This window comes from Lagopus leucura, unplaced genomic scaffold, assembly GCF_019238085.1.
Source record: "Lagopus leucura isolate 7727_CA_CO unplaced genomic scaffold, USGS_WTPT01 Super-Scaffold_810, whole genome shotgun sequence".
NCBI lineage: Eukaryota > Metazoa > Chordata > Aves > Galliformes > Phasianidae > Lagopus > Lagopus leucura.
Genome location: NW_024962261.1, coordinates 12,077,359 through 12,096,538, shown reverse-complemented (window position 1 = coordinate 12,096,538; position 19,180 = coordinate 12,077,359). Strand labels below are relative to the sequence as shown.

Sequence of the window (19,180 nt, the reverse complement as noted above, 5' to 3'; positions counted from 1 at the left end):
TACCACATACATAAATTTCTTTGACATTGTAAGAAAAATGAGCAAGAAAAAGGATGCCCAAAGCAAAAGCAGCCTCTTTCACCCATGTGGATATAAACCATGGTTGGTATATACCAAGGCATGCATACCATCCCAGGAAAGCTTAACTGAGTTTCTTGCTAAGCAAATTGATTAATTTATTTAAACTACAAGTCTCAGTGCTTGGAAATGCAAAGCAAAAGGGAGCTGATGGAGGTCATTTTGAAAATAGGATCCCTTCTCATATCTTAAACATAAGCTTTTCATGGAACCAGTGTGATCTTTGCGGAAGGTGTATTAGAAAGTTGTGTTTTCCTCCTCAGTTTACCTCCTCAGGGGGGCAGACTTTCAAGTGAGATAATGCCTTTGTAGACTGTTTTATTATCTGAGGCCAGAGAGCATCAGTGCTTAATGTGTATGTAGTATGTGACTCCAAGTGACTGGATAAAAATCACTTTGGTGGGGACTTACGTGCTTGTTCCAAGTGTCATTTGAATTTTAAATTGGAGTCTCATTATTGTAGATGCTGTTTGACACAGCTTTCTAGTGGGAAGGCTTCAGGTGCCTAATCTCTGCCTGACTTGAGTTTAGGTGTGGCAGAGCTGGAGTACTTGGCTTCCCTAGGGTGCTTCAGGGTTGAGCAGTTGATCTTGAGGGATGGTTGAGGGAATGCTGCCAACCCGTTTGTCCTGCCTTTCCTCTTGACTCCCAGGCTCTCTCTGGGAACCTCAGATTACTGTACCTGACAGCCCGGTCTAGAGGTAGAAAAAGAGGCTTGACACTTCAGTTGGGATGCTCTTCACTTCAGCCCCCTGCTGGGACATAGTCCTGGGACTGAGAACTCTCTTGAGGCTATGATCCTGTCTGCTGTGTGTTTCCTTGGAAGGAAAGAAGATGTGGACATAGGTAAGAAGGGTAGTGCCTGGTTTGGCACCGACAGAAGTCTGGTGTACACAGTAGGGTCTGTGTAGGATTCCTGCTTTTTGTGACTTGCAAAGGAAAAAGAGAATCATTCTGGACTTCAGTTGGTGTTGCCGCCCAAATCTGAGAGAGCGTACCAATGAGATTGACAACATACATGCAATATCAGGAAGATGTGCTTGCTTTGTTAACCTGCTTCCATTATGATAATTAATATTCTTTTGGGAAGCCAATAAAGCCTTTCATTCTGTGCAGTATGCATTTGCAGTTCTCCATAAGCTATCTGTGTTGATAACAGTAAGAGATGCAGCTGGATTCATGGTAGCACTCAGCTTTTTGAGTTTTGTGCTGCAAAAAAGATGGCAAGGTGTATGAGGAGCGGCTGAGGTCCCTGGGTGTGCTCAGCACAGGGCAGAGGAGCTGAGAGGAGCCCTCAAGGCGGCTGCAGCTCCTCACAGGGAGCGGAGGGCAGCGCTGAGCTCTGCTGTGTATGACAGCGACAGGGCCGAGGGAACGGCATGGAGCTGTGTGAGGGGAGGGCAGCTGGGGGTCAGGGAAAGGGGCTGCACCACAGGGCAGTGGGCACAGAATGGGATGCACAGGGCGGTGGGCACAGCCCCAGTGCTGGAGTTCAAGGAATGTTTGGACACTGATCTCAGATGTAGGGTTTGGGTTTGGATGGTCTTGTGTGAAGTTAAGATTAGGACTTGATCCTTGTGGGTCTTTTCCACTGTGATCCTATAATGAGAATGTCTGTGTAGGATTGGAGTCTAGTCTGCATAAAGTAGTTTTGCTGAACAGCAGCCATAGAAGTTGTTTAAAACAACCTATGAAGTTTTTGTCCTCTACTACCATAGTGGAAATGGATAAGAGACATGACTTTTTTATTTTTATTTTTATTTTTGTTCTGTTTGTTCGTTCAGCTATTGTGTCCCCAGCCTGTCTGTTGCTGTGCTTGAGCACATTCCAGCTGAAGATGGGCTAGTGATACATGGCTCATTACTTTCTAGTTGTAGCCATGCAAAGAAAGTGCTATAGGAACTCATTACTTAAGTGATTTAGCAAACTTCTCCTACTGCTTAGTCTGCAAAACAGAAAGGAATGGATGGTTCTAAACTCAACCCTTCTCTTTACTCAGCAACACCAAACAGTTTTCTCTGGTGTCTGAGTTGCCCTGGGATACTAACTGAGATATTAGATAATGGCTTTATTATGTCGCTTTTTGTTATTCATGGGGAAACTTACTTGCTTTTAGCATCTTTTTTTTTTTTTTTTTTTTTTTTTTAATTCTAAGGTTAAACAGTGTGCTGTTGGAAAAGATTTTTTTGAGGGACCATACTCTCTGTTATCAGAGGTGCAAAATAAAGCCAGTGTTGAATACAGTGCACTTGCAGAATATTCTGTATGTTGCTACACATGAAGAACAAGTAGGACTAATGGCACATTGGGTTAGGTGGAAGGAAGTTTAATGTCTTGGATGGGATGACACAAGAGTTTTGAAGAGGAACTGTGTCTTTAATGTGTGCCTGTGCTTGAACCATGACAGAGTTTATGTTTTCTGTAAACAGCAAAATTCTAGAAGTCAGAATAGCAGATTTCTTCCACATAAGGAGGATTGGACATCATGAGCATTGGAATGGTTATGAAGAAAGTTTAGATGTTGGAGTGCATGGTCATGGTTGGACATGTAGTGTTGATCTGTTAGAGCTGGTTTGTTTCTACAGGAGTCTGTGGAACTGACAGCGAGTATAAGAGTGCCGTGCTAATCAAGACTAAGTAATAACATGAATATCTTATAACAGAATGTCTCACAACAGTAGTGTTAAATGTAGTACTATTGAAATCATTATTTTCTGACTGTAATCTGTTGAAGTCGTCCAGCAGGAGAATGCAGTCTGGTCATGAATGATGAGCCCTATGGGTCAGTGTTAGCACTGGTGTTTTTCAACATCTTTTTCAAAAACTTAGTGGGACTGAGTATATCCTCAGCAAGTTTGCTGATGATACCAAGCTGAGTTGATAGAATAGAAGGAAGGGATGACATCCAAAGGGACTTGGACAATCTTGAAAAGTGATTCTACATGATGAGGTTCAACAAGGGTAAGTGTAAGGTGTTGCACATGGTTTGGGGCAATCCCATACAGACTGGGAGAAGAACTCCCTGAGAGCAGCCCTACTGAGGACTTGGGGTTTCTGGTAGACAAAGAACTGGGCATGATCCAGCACTGTGCGTTTGCAGCTTGGAAGGCCAATGGTATAATGGGTTGAATTAAAAGAGGAGCGGGCAGCAGGGCAAAGGAGGTGATTATCTCCCTCTGCTCTGCCCTCATGAGGCCATACTTGCATTGATGCATCCAGACTTTGGGGCCTCAGCAGAAGTTTTTTGAGCTGTTGGAACAGATTCAGAGAAGGCCACGAAGATCATCAGAGGGATGGAGTACAGAAGGCTCTGAGAAGTCACTGTGGCATCCCAGTACTTAAAGGGAGCTTATAAACAGCAAGGGTACAGACTTTTTACATGGTGTGATAATGACAGGATAAGGGGAAAAGGTTTTAAAGTAGAAGAGGGGAGATTTAGATTAGCTATTAGGAGAGAATTCTTGGTGAGGCACTGGCCCAGGCTTTCCAGAGAAGCCGTAAATGTAGACATACAGGCATTCAAAACCATGTTGGATGGGGACCTGGGCATCCTGATCTAGTGGATAGCAACTCTGCCCACAGCAGAAGTGTTGGAACTATTTGATCTTTAAGGTCCCTTCCAACCCAAGTCATTCTGTGATTTAGAAATTTTGTCCATTCGTGAGAAGGGAGATGTACTGTTCTATTGTCTTGTATTGTGGAGAGTGATAGGTGCATTATACATGCATTAAGATACTTGAGACTTTCTCAGCATGGAAGGTACAATTCAAGATCTTAATATTTACACATCTCTTTTCTTTACTTATAGCAGGGCGACAAGAAGGCAAGTGGAACTTCTTCCAAATCAGGAGAGAAAGAAGCAACGGAGGTAAATTCAATAATGCAAATATATTAACAAGAAAAACTCAGTAATTAATTACCTCTGATATAAATTTTTGTCTTTTGATTGCAAACTGGTAATTTTCAGATAAAACTGATTACGTTTTTTGCAATAAATTGCACACACCTGCAATAAATTGTAGTTTTTTCATAAGCTGCAGAGCCACCTGATGTTTTCTTTCTTCTGCTTTCAGAAGTTCTTCCATTTAGTATCAGTAGAAATTATCTCAGTGAATTTGTGTGCTCTGCAGTGCAGGTACACTTTGATACACATCTGATGGTACTGGCTTTTTGATTGTTGGGAAGCGGGGATAAAGTGGAGTGTTCTGTCATGCTTCCTTTCTTGCTTGTACTCTGGATTTTCTTCCAAATGGGAATATTCAGGCATAGATTTTTCACATCTGAGCCACATCTTGGCACATTTGCATATGTGTGGTCAGTGCTGTATTTTCAATAAATATTACTTTTTGAAGATACGGCTTTGTCAGGAATGAAGCTTTCCTGATCAGGAGGTCATACTGGGCTGTAATGTTGAGTATACAGCAGGCGGTTTTATAGTCTGATCATAAAGGCTGTTGATGACAGTCAGAAACTGTATGGGTTGCAGGCTGTGTTCGGAACAGTACTTTGTACTTCTCCCAGGAGGCCTAAATTCTGTTAGTCACACAGAAATATGTTGTGTGCTGTGGTGAGTCACTCTTGTGCCGCAGAAGAAAGTGTTGTCTGAGCCAGGATGCAAGTGCCAATAGTGATCATTCATTCCTCTCAGCTGATGCAAAATGGGAGCAGTACTTTTCCAAGGAATGTTAGCAGCAGATTTACAAAGAGAAGAATTTACAGAAGCATCCACTACTTGTCTACTTGTTGCCTTCAAATATCAGTTATTTGTGTAAGGGAAGCTGAAAGTAGGAACATCTGATACTTCATTCTTAACAGAAGCTATTTGGAAAAAGAACTTTGGGTAAGCTATAGTGCTTTTAACTGCTGTGTCTATCAAGAGCAGTTATCATTTTATTACTGTCTTCAGAGTAGATGATTAGAGCAGTTACCAATCTTTCCTGACCAAATACCAGAAGAGGGGTGCCTGTGCTGGGTACATGATTCTTTTATCTCAAGACAGTGTAGTTTTCTTCAGCAGTGCTTTTGTACCTTCATAGTTTTATATTAGATTTTTTAGATTGCATGTTGTTGCTTTTAACATAGAAATGCTTACCGTTCTGTGGGACTGATGGAAGTTGAAGTCCGTAGTTTGGATGGTGGAGTTACTGTTCCAAACTGGCAACAGAAGGCTGTTAATAAGTTTATTTTCCAGATGCTTTTGCTTTTACAAAAAGCTTCTGATATACACCTCTCTTTCTTCTAGAATGCTAGCTTGAGGCTGTTTGTTTTCTGAAAACAAAACCAAGATGTAGCCTTAATATGTTATGCCCATTTTTCTTTAACCCTGGTTCTTCATAGCAGCCAATGATAGTTACTTGGAAGCACTTAGGGTGCACTAAATCTTAGTGCTGTTTCATCTAGCACAACAGAGAAATATTTTGTAATGGTTTGATAAGTCTGTGAGATCCTGCTCTACAGGGCCACATTCCTCTTGTAAGGGTTAATCTCCTTTGCTTCATTAATCTTTGTGTTGTATTAAGGAAAAGACACCTTCACACTGAGATCCTGTTTGCCTCATTTCAACAGTGCTACTCAGACTTCAAGGCAGACTGAGTGATCTGCTTGCCCCAGGAGTGGTCAGCTTTAGGTTAGAACATGCATCATCTGTTACTGTAATGATGACCAATGGAATATGTGCAAGATACTGCACAGCTACAAATAAGTGGTTTGCTGGAAGGGAGGCAGCTGGAAAATTCATGTGTTAAAATGTGTAAGTGAAAGGAGATACAGGCAACTCTTTATCCACATGATCCAAAGATAGCATGTGCATGTGTTACAGTTGTGTTGAGCAGCACTCACAGACAGGTTTACTGGTCATATGCCTTATCTCTTTGTGTCTTGCATTTCAGAACCTTAAAATTGCTAAATTCACATTTTGAAGAAGATCAGACACTGAGAATCTTATGTTTGCCTTGAAATGTTTTCATTGCTTGTGGATGTGTGTGTGGTAGAAAATAGCATAAAATAAACGATCATTGTTGGAGTTGGTGGTTGCCCATGTGTTTTAATCTGTTTTATGCATTTGCAGCTGGAGTGTACCTGCCATGCTGCAGGACATGCTGCCGTTTTCCCATATCCATGCCTCTAGGTTCACAGCTCACTCTGTGAAAACTTGAGATGTTACGGTCCTGAGTCAACATGTTTGCAAGATACCATTGCAAAATGTGAGAAATAGCAAATATCTTTTCTTCTTTCCTCCCAGTTTTCTAAGTCTTTTGGCAGTTTTTATGTGCAGTTTTAGTATGCGAGAGACAGCTCGCATAGTTTTTTTTTACCTTTCATCTTAACATCATCTTCAAGCTTTTGTGCATCCTTTCAGAAGTTTCAGGTCACTTTGGAATTTGTATACAATTGAGGAGTTACTGCTAATGAATATTTTGGATGCTAGATAAATAATTTTAAGGGGGGAGAGGAAAACTCACTGCATAGTGAATGATAGTTTATAAAACATCTTGAAATTAAAGAAATTAAAGAAAAATAGATTAATCTATGAGTCTGTGAGAAAGAGCATCAGCGTACATCTGAGCTATTTTTACATGGCTGGTTTTGCTGTCTTTTGTATCTACTGTTTGTTATTGTTCGAGAGAGGGAAATTGGTTGCCCGAATCTTTGCCTGGTCTCAGAAAGGTAGATACAGTGTTACAGTGAATTGCCTTGTCACGGTCATGTTCTTTTTCTGTGTTTGATAATGCCACTTCAGTGCGATGCTCCTGGAGACGAAGGATTAGCAAAAGAATGCAACTCCTCATTTGGGAATCTCAGCTGAACTGCTTCAAGCACAAATCTTGATCCTGCCCTAATCTCCTGTGAAGCATTCCAGAGTGTTAGGCAGTCTGATAAAATCTGCTGGGTTCAGAGTGAGACTTTTTTTACAGTATTGAGCTTTTCTTTAAATTGTGCTTTGATGTGAGACCCAATAAGCAATTTTGAAGTCTATGCATTAAATACAGCAATGCTTGTAGAAGGAACAGAGGTGCTGGATTAAAATTTAGATGGGCATGATTCAGATTAGTTAACTTTTGAAAAAATCAGTTCTAGTATATTTAAAGGTACATAAGTATGACATTGTCCATTGCAGGCTGCAGTGTACTTTAGTACATATTCGTATGTGTAATTCCTGGTTTTGATGCAAACACTACTGTTATGTCTGACAGGTTTTTGAAATATGCCTTCTCTGTTTTGAAGTAGCTCATGCTGGTGTTACTAACTGCACAAAATCTGGAAAAAGCTGTTATCTTTCCATTGAGTGAAATAGAGCGAAATATCAAGGGGAGCTTCTGTGTCAGTCTAACTATGTAGTTATTGCGTTGCTGGTGTCTGAATGTGAAAACGAGGACCTCATGATCTTTAAGGTCTTTTCCAACCTGAACAATTCTGTGATTCTATAATTCTATAAAAGGAAGACAGAGTAATATGTTTGAGGAATTTAGAGCTCAAGATTAGGACAAAGATGCATTTTCACAGAGATGGTATGAAATAAGATCCATATGAATACGTACTGCCAATTCAAGTCATGCTTTCAAGCAGTGTAGGCAGAATATGTGCCACTTCCTTAGCTTATTATTCTTTACTAAACAGGAAATGTTCCTTATTTTGAAAGCATGATGGCAATAACTGGCTTTAAAACACTATTGTTCTTTCCTCTAACAATAGGATTTGACATTTTAAAATCCTGATGCTGGATTTCTTTTCCAAAACAAACATTAGAGTTAGTTGGAGTCCAGGAGCATTATTCTGAGTAATGACACTATGACTGGTAAAAATGTGGGAGGATGCTTGTTATTGATTCAAATTTTGTAGGATCATGAGTACCTTTGATGAGAGCATTTGTAGAATTTCTTCCTGCTTTAATAACAAGTTACTTATTTTAAACTATGTTGTTGTTTGTTTGTTTGTTTTCCTAAGCCTAATGCTTCTTGGAATGCCAAATACAGTGCTTTCAAGTCCCTGGAATGCAACTTTGCTTTAACAGTACACTAGCTTTCTGATAATAGTTTTATTCTTTGTAATGGGAAAACACAGTCAGTCAATATGGTGATGAAAATCATTGGAACGTTTGAGGAGTTTAGGCTTTCATGCATTGCACTTGAAAAAGAACAGTCAGTATAGAAAGATCAGTGTGCTGGTTTAAAAAAAAGTTATGTGCTGTTACAGATGCACTCATATTTTTATTCTAATTTGAAAAGTCACACTCTAGATAAGGCTTTTATATTCATTAAATCTTTAATAAAAGGAAAAAGATCACTCTGCAGGATGGTCTGGCTCTGTCTGTGGATCCCAGAGGGAACCTAGAAGATTGACACAATCCAGCGCTGTCTGTCAGGGGACATAGGGTGGCATTAGGGAAGTAATTGCGTGGATCAGTCTTTTGTAGAAGGAGTGATACTGGGCAGTAGGGTAATGATTTGTTTGCCCGTTTTTCTTTGCTGCTTTTCTTTCTTTGCTGAGATATAATTATATCAGGTAAGTTTTGATATTCATTGGGAGTTGTTATGATTCAAGACTCTGTCTACTCAAGGCAGAAATTTGTTGATCATGTGATTGTTGAATCCAAGATTGAAAACTGTAGGTTGATACACTGCTTGGAGTTGTTAAAAGCATTTCCTGAACAGAGATTGAGTGTTCTTTCTTCATGTGATGACTTTTTTTTCATAAAAGGAAACTGCACTGTAGTTGTTTTTAGAGCAAAACTATAATGAAAAAATGAAATCGTGTAGCCTATCCTGAACGTGTAATCAGTATTTCTGGATACCAGTGTTGCTGCAGTTCTTCAGTGGGAAGATCTACATATCAGAGTGATAGACATTATATCTCCCCTCTATTAAACATGAAACAATTAAGATTCTATTTTGAAACAGTGTTTTGGCTTTTTATTTTGAAGTAACTTCTAATATTGGAGAGTAGACTATGAATATCCTTAAGACACAGTTTTAATTCCTTCACACACAATTCTGTACGGGCCACTGATTCACATAATCATAAAATCATAGGGTTTGGAAATGATCTCTATAGATCATTAAGCCCAACTTCCCTGCAGAAGCAGGTTCTCTACGGTAGATTGCACAGGAAGACATCCAGACGGGTTTTGAATGTCTCGAGAGAAGACTCTACAGTCACTGTGGGCATCTTGTTCAGTGCTGTGTCACCTTCAAAGTAAAAAAGCCTTTCCTCGTGTTTATATGTAACTTCCTGTGTTCTGTTTGTGCCCAGTGACCCTTGTCCTGTCACTGAGCACCACTGACAAGAGTCCGGCACCATGCACTTTGCTCCTGACCATTAGGTAATTATAAGCATTGAAAAGATATCCCTCAGTCTTCTCCAGGCTGCTAAATACTTCCATGTCTTTCAGCTATTTTCACATGGAAGATACTCCAAGCCTTTAAACATCTTTGTGGCCCTCTGCTGGACTTTCTGAAGAAGTTCTTTGTCTTAATCTGGAGAGCCCAGAACTGGACACAGTGCTCCAGATGTGGCCTCACCAGGGCAGAGCAGAGGAGGAGGATTGCCTCCCTCAACCTACTGGCCATGCTGTTTTGAATGTTCCCCAGGATGCCATTGGCCTTCCATGCCATGAGGGTGCACTGCTGGCTCATAGCCAACTTGTTGCCCACAGGGACACTGAGATCCTTCTCCTCAGAGCTCCTTTCCAGGATGACAGTTCGTAAGCCAACCTTTTGGCTTTATGTAAAATGTCTTCTGACATACCGGATGGTGATGAGGCAGGGCAAGGGGCCATGCATGGTCTATGCAGTTCTGTGGTTATTCCTCCAGCTAGAAATTAGGACTGTGTGCAGTACTACAGGGTACATTTTTGTGTGGAGGGAGATGAGGGGATGTGGGAATCTATATGCAGACTACAAAATTGCAAAAAACGGAGAGACAGTTATTGCTTTTATAAAAGTAAAGTTGTTCATTTTGTGTTTTGGTTTTTATATGATTGTTATTTTATATTGTTATTGTAAATTATTGATTGTCCAGTCTTGGAAAAAAATGTGCAAATGAAACATCTTGACTGGACCTTCCTGCTGAAGTTTGGTACTTATTGTCCAAACTGAAGTCTACTTTTATGCAATATATCTCTGCCACTTGTTTCATCCCTCCTCTTCCCCTGGAGTGGAATGAGGGAAGGGGACAGGAAGAAAGGACTTGTAGGAGCCTTGTCTGTCAAAAGAAGAATTGCCAAGATGTGAAGGCTCCATGTGAGCCCAGAGGATGGCCTGAAGTTAGGTCTCCTCCGGGTGATGATAAACTTACATGATCTTCACATCCCTGAAGTGTTTGAGGTTTCTGGAAATTAGGTCAATTTGCTGGACTCTTCCTGCTGCCCAATTGCAGCAATTCAGAGGCTGACAGTCCCCGCCCTGCCCTCTTCCTCAGGACTCAATGAAGAAGAGATGAAAGGTCGTAGGGAGGGACGAGGGAGTGGGATTGGAATGATGGGCTTGTAGGAGTCTTGGCTGTCAAAAGGAAAATTACCAGGAATTGGAGGCTCTATGTAAGCCTGCAGGATGGCCCTGAACTGGGGTTCTCCCCTCTAATGGTAAACTTACAGGACAGGAGGATCAGTGCCAACACTGAGGTAGCCGTTTGGATGGAGGTGGATGGATCCTGGTGCCCCTGCAACGGTGTTTGGGGCATGATCTCTTCCTGGCCAGCCTGACAGTGTAGGGTGGTGACTGGTGTGCCCTGATGGAGGGAGTTCTTCAGGAGTTCCATCTTCAGAGTGAAAGTTCAGATGGAACTTCAGAGTTCCATCAGGTTGTCCTCCCGAGGTGGATCCACCTCCGTGGGATGTCTGTCACTGTCCGGTGGGTCCATCTCCATGGACTCGATGTCATCGTCCCTTTCCATCAGCCACCTCTTCTTGAAAGGTGGCTGATCCATCCTCAGTCCAAGGGAAAGCTTCCTGTGTACTTCCTGGGGAGACCAGGTGCCACTGGCTACTGTGACTCAGCGACTGGGGTTCTGGACATGGGGTCCCTGTGTTTATAGGGATGGCTATGGCAATAGGATTCTGAGTGTCCCATGGTGACCAAAACATGGCAGTTGGGAGTTGGGGCCTATGGCTCTTGCTCTGAGGTGGTTGAAAGAGTGTACCAAGCGGGCCAGGCAAGGGGGTTGTCAGCCACCCTGCAGCTGCCTACTGTGGAGCCATCTTGGTGCCAGCAAGTAGCAGAGAGGGGCAGAGTATACTGACACCCTACAGAGAGTCGTAGGAGATGCAATCATAAAAAACAGTTGAGTTTTGAGTGTTGCATCAGCTGTTCTTTCTTATTCCTCATCCCTACTCCTGGAACTTGAGAAGTGGCATCTCTTCTGCCCTGATCTCAAAAGAGAAGAATGGTGAGGAGAGTGCCCACTACATGGTATGTGCGAGAAAAGTCAGATTTCATCTTCCATGCTCCCAGTAGGCAGCTGTAGCCAACACTCACACCGTCCCTGAACCTTCTCAAAGCCTACTACAGATTCCTCATGCTGCCCTGGGATGCCATGTGTCTTGGGCCCTCCCCAGCCTGAGGCCCATGGGATGAGTCCATAGGTTGAAATATGAAATGTAAAAATGATGAATCCTGCTGCTCATTTTGAATTTGCATATCCAGGTCAAGAATAAGCCTCAAAAATGATCTACTGTTTTAGGTTGCTCGTCTAAGCTAAACAGTCCCATCCTTTCTACATACAGGAGATGCTCCAGGACCATAAGCATCTTTGTGGCCCTCTGCTGAACTCTGTAGAAGTTCTCTGTCTTTCTTGAGACGGGAAGTCTAGATCTAGACACAGTACTCCAATGTGGTTTTACTGGGAACAGAGTGGCAGAATCACCTCCCTCAACCTGTTGGCCAGCACACACTGCTGGCTCATTGCACTGCTGTCCACCAGGACGCCCAGGTTCTTCTCTGCAGAGATCCCTTCCAGCTGATCAGCCCTCCCAGCCTGTACTGAATGCATGCAGTTATTCCTCCATCACATTCCTCTTTGCCTAACTCTCCAGGCTGCCCAGGTGTTGCTGAATGGCAGCAAAGCCTTTTGGTTGTCAGCCACTCCTTCGAGCTTTATATCATCAGCAAACTTGCTGAGGTGCACTCTCTATCCCATCATCAGGTCATTGATGAAGATGTTGAAGGAGACCAGAAACAGAAATGTTTGGTTCGGTTACTTCACCACTTCTTCCTTATACTGTTTAATTGATAAACATAGATTAATTGTTGGAACCAGAATTTATTTCACTTGAAATACAGATTTCTTACTATTTCTAGTCCAGACTATGTAGGTGGGTGGTTCCAGTCTGTGGGTGCTTCTGAAGACAGGCAGTGCCAGTGTGCATGAATCTCAGACAAATGCTTTGCTTTTCTGCTAGCTGAACCTGCGAACAGGAAGGTGGCAGCAGCATTTCTCTGCCTGGGTAGAGAGATGATGTGCCTGGGCACTGCGCTGGGCTCCAACACGCAGCCAGAACTGTGCTGAGTGGTACAGGTCTGCAGAAGACTCCAGTGGCCGTGCAGGAGGTGTCCTGGTTTGGAGTGGCTGGAGGAGGTGGCCATGTTCTTAAACTCTTTCAAGGGGGGAAATCACCATTGCTTTTCTTTTTTTGTGACACACTATGAAGTCTTGCTTGTGTGTCGTTGCTTTCAGTAGTAATCATGAACACTTTGATGTGGCTGTCTTATTTGTTTCAGTCTGTATTGCTAGGCTAGATTTTTGTGATGTTACTCTTTGGTAAATAGTCACGAAAGTCCTCTTCCTGAGGCTCTGACTGGATATTAGTAGTTGAATGTTCAGCATTATTTATGGAGATGGTTTCCTAGTTTTGGAGCTGAATTGCAGTGAGAATGTGACATGGAAACAACCTTAAACAGAAGATTATGACTGCTATTCTGTTGCAGGAGATATTGTACAATCCTTTGAAATCTGGTGTTTGTGAGTTTGAATGCAGGTTTCCTGTTAAGATATCTGAGCCATCATCATTCTACTGACTTCTCTGCTGTAGAGAGTAATTGAAGTGTAAACACTTCATCTTGTAGATCTTGAGCTTCCATTTGTCAGAGAAAGTGACTTGGTCTTATCCATCTTCTGCCTCCAAATACTTGATATATTTTGCTGTGTTCGTTATTAATGGCTGCTTTTTCTAGTCTTCACTAGATGTCATTTCAGCAGTTGCTGAATGCAGGTTCAGAGAGGATGTCCTGTTTTGTTTCAATTGCAAGTTTACTTATTAACTAGAAAAGCCATCATTTTGCTCTTAGTTCTGTATCTGTACTTCCCTGCCTGAGATATATTGTTACTTCCCATTTTGTTAAAGTTATTTCTGCAGAGCAATAATCTACCATCTCACTACACAATTAGTATTTTAAAGTCTTATCATAAATCGCTCATGTTGCATATATTCTGTCCAGAGAGGCTGTGGATGCCCTTTTCCCAGAGGTGTTCAAGGCCAGGTTGGATGGAGCTCTGGGCAACCTGGTCTAGTATTAGATGTGGAGGTCGGCAGCCCTGCCTGCGGCAGGGGGGTTGGAGCTTGATGATCCTTGATCCCTTGGTCCCTTCCAACGCAAGCATTCTATGATTCTGTGATACGGCTACTATTGGTTTGGCTCTTTATTAAAATAAGTTACTCTGCCACAGGAAATAACATAGATCTGTCAGAAGGACAGAATTGCAGAAATTGAGGGACCTCAGGAGATCATCTGATTCAACCCTCCTGCTAAAATAGGTTCACTGCAATAGGTTGCACAGGTTCAGAATATCTCCATAGGAGACTCCATAACCTCTCTGGGCAACCTGTTCCAGTGCTCTGTCACCCTTACTGTGAAGAATTTCTCTCACGTGTTTGTATGGAATTTCCTGTGTTCAAGTTTTAGGCCATTGCTCTTTATCTTATCTTTATACACCACTGAGAAGAGCCGGGCCTCAACCATTTGCCTCCCACCTCTCCTTAGATATTTGTAATCATTTATCAGATCCCCTTTTAGTCCCAGGATTCTCAGCTTTTTCTCATATGGGAGGTGCCCCAGGCCCTTTTATTTGTTTTGTGAAACAGTGCTGGAGAACTTCAGTGCTGGGCAAAGTCATCTGAAATAAAGCAGTGTGAATTAAAGTTACATAGGAAAACATGTTTTTGGATTACTTACCTTTTAAAAATGTTCTTACAGGGATTTTTTTAGAATAGAATTTTTTAAATATTTAATATACAGTTTTACTTCTTATTCATCAACTTCTGTTTCTGTTTATTATGTTTCTTTCATTTATTTTGCAGAAGTCAGCAAGTGCTAATGTCAGTCAGCCTCCCAAAACACAGACAAGTGGAGCACCGTCTGCTGCTAAGGTAATGCATAGTTAAGGACATGGTTTCTTTGAAAAGTGAAGAAAGCATGTTGTTATTCTGTTACCTAGTGTGGGATGGAAAACAATTTATGTTTGCTGGCATTTAGTATCACTAAGAGGTGTTCATGTCTTGCTGGAAATGCTAGGAAATTGAAATAGAAGGGGAATGCAAATCACTGGAAGACAACTTCATTTGATGTATGTGGCTGTGGTCCTTTTTTCATTCTTAGATATTGCTTGTGTGTTTAAATTCTGTTTATTCAGCAGAATCAGAACAGAACAGAACACTGATTCCTATCTTTGCTTTTATATTCCTTGGTTCAGTTGTTCAAGAAGTTAGTTTGAAAGACATAAAGATGACTCGCATATTGGAGTATAGTTGGTACTCCATGAAGAGAAACAGTGATCACGGCTTTTATGCATACTCTGGTCTTTCAAAATATTGAAGTAGGAAGATGAAAAAAAACAATTGTGGTCACACATGAACTGATGGCTGTAGTTGGTGTAGTCAGCTGCTAAATGCATGTTCTGTAAATGCAGATATGCCATCATTTGAAATATCAGCAGCACATATTTCTGCATTTCAAGGACATTTTCCACTTCCTTAGTCAATGCTGTTGTAAAATAATACTCCCAAAAGACATTGCAGTATTATATAAACAATTATTTCTTTCTGTACATTAAAGAGTAATGCAAATATATAAACCTTGTAATCCCTTTTCTTTAGTGTTTTTGTGTTTCACAATCATTTTTGTTGCGTTTCTGTCCCTCTTAGTTTAGCAATGCCTTTCTCAACTTAGGTTACATGTAGATCACATAATAGGATCAGTCCCTGTATTGAGCAGCCTAGACAGGAGAAGGCTTCAAGAGGGACCTACAGGAGAGTTAGGCAGGGACTCTTCCTGAGGGGGCATAGTGATGGGACATGGAGGGATGGTTTTAAACCAAAAGAGGGGTAATTTAGATTAGAAGTAATGAAATTCTTTACTCAGGGCAGTTGGGCCTTGGCATAGAAGCTGTGGTGCCCCATCCTTGGAGGCGCTCAAGGCCAGGTTGGATGGGGCCCTGGGCAGCTGAGCTGGTGGGGGGCAGCCCTGCCCATAGCCCTGTCCTAGTTGGAGCTAGATGATCCTTGAGGTCCCTTTCACTCTATTGTTCTGTTATTCCTTTTTATTTCTATTGTAAGCATATTTTTCACTTTAAGTGTGTAACATACAATGCCTGTGATCCTACTGAGAATAAGAACTGGAAAATAATGCCGTAAAAATAATGTGACAAAACAGAATTTCCAGGCATCATCATTCTGGTTTCTGACAACCCAGTCTATATATTTTCCTTAGTGCATGCATGCATCCTCAGTTCTGTGACATTACAAAATATGTATCTGTGAGGATGATGTCCTGTAGAAGTATTTGCCTCCTGCTTCCATAATTACCTCTTAATGAAAGGCCATTTTAAGTTTAGCCATTTTACTTCCTGCTGGTTGTCATTATCTTTCTTCAGTTGGACCAAACTTTCTTTTAAATGTATATTTTAATTTTTGCAGTTTCCTGCAATTCTACAGTACTGTTTGAATTAGAGCAAAACTGATTAATTGTTCTGTTCATGTAGATTGTGCAACTTTTACTTCTTTATAAAGTTATTTGGCAAGCGGTATTCTTTTCTGTATTTCTTTTTAAAAGATTGATTTTAATGCATATGTGAATTTTACAGAGAAGGAAGTATTCCTTTAGAAGGCAAAGGCAGCCTTTTATCTCTTTTGCTGCAAAAACTACATCAAAGCTTTTAATGCAGTCAGAAGTGTTCCAGCAGGTTTTGATAACTCCTGTTTCTTTCTTTCTTTTTTCCCCATGTTGTAGCTTAAATGTGTTCAGAGTATGAAATCTCCTGGAATTCCTTAATCATTTTGTTGGTCATTAATCCTTTTCATTAATGTACTTTATCCGAGATGAATTTGGCAGGGAGGTGGGGAAGGGGATGAGAGTGAGTGAGAGCTGCTGCAGCTGTTCAGTCTTTTAATTTACTGTGATCCTCTGGTAGAATTACTTTCTATAAACTGAATAGCAGGAGTGTTTTTTTGGTCTCTCTGTTATGGCCTGATTTCTTATCCGACCGTCAGTAAGCAGGAGTAACTACTGGTTGTGTTCAGCTAGGGTTGTCTGTGTTTCTGAGTTTAAAGACACAGGAGCGTGTGCGTGACGTCAACTTCTCATTGTTTAATGCCTGGCTAATATGTGGGTAGTTTAATTTCCCTGTGGCTCTACCTTGTAATGTGAACAAGCCTAAGAATCACTGTTAGTCTGGCTTCATTTTCGCTGCACTGTCTGAGCTGTCATTCCTGTGCCTGTGCTCTTTATTCTTCCACTCCTAAGTTCCCATCACTGCTGCTGATACTACTCAGCTGCATCTGCCTGCTCAGTGTCTTCTTAGACAGGCTTTATACTTGGTTGCCTGTGCCTTCCAGTGGTAGAAGGTAGAAATGCTGCCTCTTCACTCTCCTTTCTTTTGTATATGCATAGCTTTTGCGTTCTCTGTGTGAAGGGCGTTCAGGAAGATGAAGCAGCAAGTTTAACATGTCCATTTTCTGTAAAACTCAAGTCTAGATGAAGAATTTAAAAACATTTAACTGAAATAAATATTCTGATTTCTTACTGATGCTATTTTTTTCTAGAACAAAGTATCACAAGCCTTTATCTTGATTTTGGTGTAAAGTTTTGTTTGGCTGCTATGTTGTACAAGAGTATCTTCAGCAAGCACACACCTTTTAAAGAACCATATCAGGTAAATGGAGGAAAAAAGAAACTCAGGAAGAGTTATGATCAGTTATTGTTTGCTGTTGAGCAGTCTTTTTCCTGTATTTCTTAACTGCAAACCAGGAGATCATGCCAGTATTATTAATAGGCAGAAATGAAGAATTAAAACTGAACTAACCTCCCTCCTGAACTGGAGGTGATGTGCCCGCATTGGTGTATTTTCTTTTATGGTCTTTTACACTGTTGTTGGTTTTTTACCATTTCCTTAGCCAAAAGGAATACCAATTCATTGTGCAATGTTCAATCATACCTATTAATAGAAGACACTAATATTTGACTACAGCTGGATTCAGCCGGTTTTCTTGGATCTTTGTGATGTTCTGTGATGATATCAAATGGATTTTAATGTTTTTTTATGTAAAAGATTTTGGCGATAATCTTAGTGAACCCACTGAATTATTATTATTAGTTTTTATTTTGTTCTTAGGCTCTGTAGTTCAATGAAATGAGCATTATTGTCCATGTTACTTCCATGGACGGTTTATTGAAGCTGGGTGCTGGGTGAATTCAACAACACTGGAAATTCAGCAAGAATTACTTTTATTTCAGACTTGAGTGATACTGAATGTTTTCAGAGGAAGTTTTTCGGAGGAAGACCCTACTATTTCAGCATTAGACTGGAAATTCTCTCAAGTCTAAATATGAAGATTATAATGAAAATTGATTCCTGCCCTCAGTATATTTTTTGGATTTATTTTTTTCAATTAATTATTTTATTTATTTATTTTGTGCTATGTACTGTACTTGTCACTATATTCTGATTTTTGTGAACTTTATGCCAGCACATTATTATGAAGGAAGCCATTTCTAAATAGAGGAAGTTGCAGTACTGATTTGATGCGTCCACAGAAATGCGTATGTCTATTCCAGTGTTGCCAGTAAAGTGAGCAGCGGTTTTGTTTGCCATTTGGGATTTACTGCCAGAAACATTTAAATGAAAACTTTTGTTTCATGCTCTCCTTAGAGCACATGGGTGCACAGATCCTTCGTAGGCGCTTTGTAACAAGGTTGTGGGGTGTTTCCTGCAGGCTGCTCTTAGATTTACTGCCACTGAGTTACCCTGTATTTTAGAAGGATCAGAACTGTGTCAGTGTGCAGGTCAGTGCTGGTTTTCTTGGTAGCAGAGACGTGCTAAAAATGGACCACAGTACTAAAAACGTAAATTGTAGGAATATGGAAAGTGTGTAGAAGAACTGACTTCATGTAATGCTAGGAGGAGGCTTTGGTTACTGGAAGCTATTTGAAAAGTAGTGCTGTAGAAACAAACTGCTCTCAAGAGTACTGCAAAAGGTATAAATTGTAATGTTCTGCAAGGATATAAATCAATGTACTGTAATCATTTAAGAAAAAGGATTCTGTACTTCACTCAGAAGAGTATTTTCTTAAGCACTCTGTGTGATCCTTGGGTACTCTGTTTCTACTTTCCTTCTTGGGATGACTTTTGTTTATTGTTCCCTTAGGTAAAGGGCAGAGAGATTATTCTGAAAAATGATTGAAGTATTCTTTAGTCTTATTGGAACTTTTTCTTTAAAAACACACAAGCAAGTAAACAAACCGAAATACTCCCAGATTACATGTGTTTAGAATTTGATTCTGAAGGAAAAAAAAAAAAAAGCAATAAAGCATGAGTCATATTTGGTATTTCAGAAATAACTGAAACTTTTAACTTCTAAATTAATTCTTCTAACTTCTAAATTAATGTAAGTTATTTGGATTTGCTGTGATTAAAATAGTCTTAATCTTAATTAATGGCCCAGCCATTTCATTTCTCCTGATACATAAAATACTGGAACTGTGGAAGGGGTCCAGAGGAGACCACGAAGATACTCAGAGGGCTGGAGCAGCTCTTGTGTGAAGAAAGGCTGAGGGAGCTGAGCTAGTTTGGCCTGGAGAAGAGAATACACAAACGTTAATTCTGCTTAGGGCAAGTG

At 40.7% G+C, this 19,180-nt stretch overlaps 1 protein-coding gene across 1 annotated transcript in view; it reads left to right on the top strand.

Annotated features, from left to right (window-relative positions):
• Positions 1–19,180, top strand: part of CAST (calpastatin) — a 58,782-nt gene that overhangs the window by 2,401 nt on the left and 37,201 nt on the right. The window contains exons 2-3 of the mRNA XM_042866130.1: positions 3,887–3,946; positions 14,369–14,437. Coding sequence (XP_042722064.1) covers positions 3,887–3,946; positions 14,369–14,437 — 129 coding nt within the window. The remainder of the gene's footprint in view (positions 1–3,886; positions 3,947–14,368; positions 14,438–19,180) is intronic.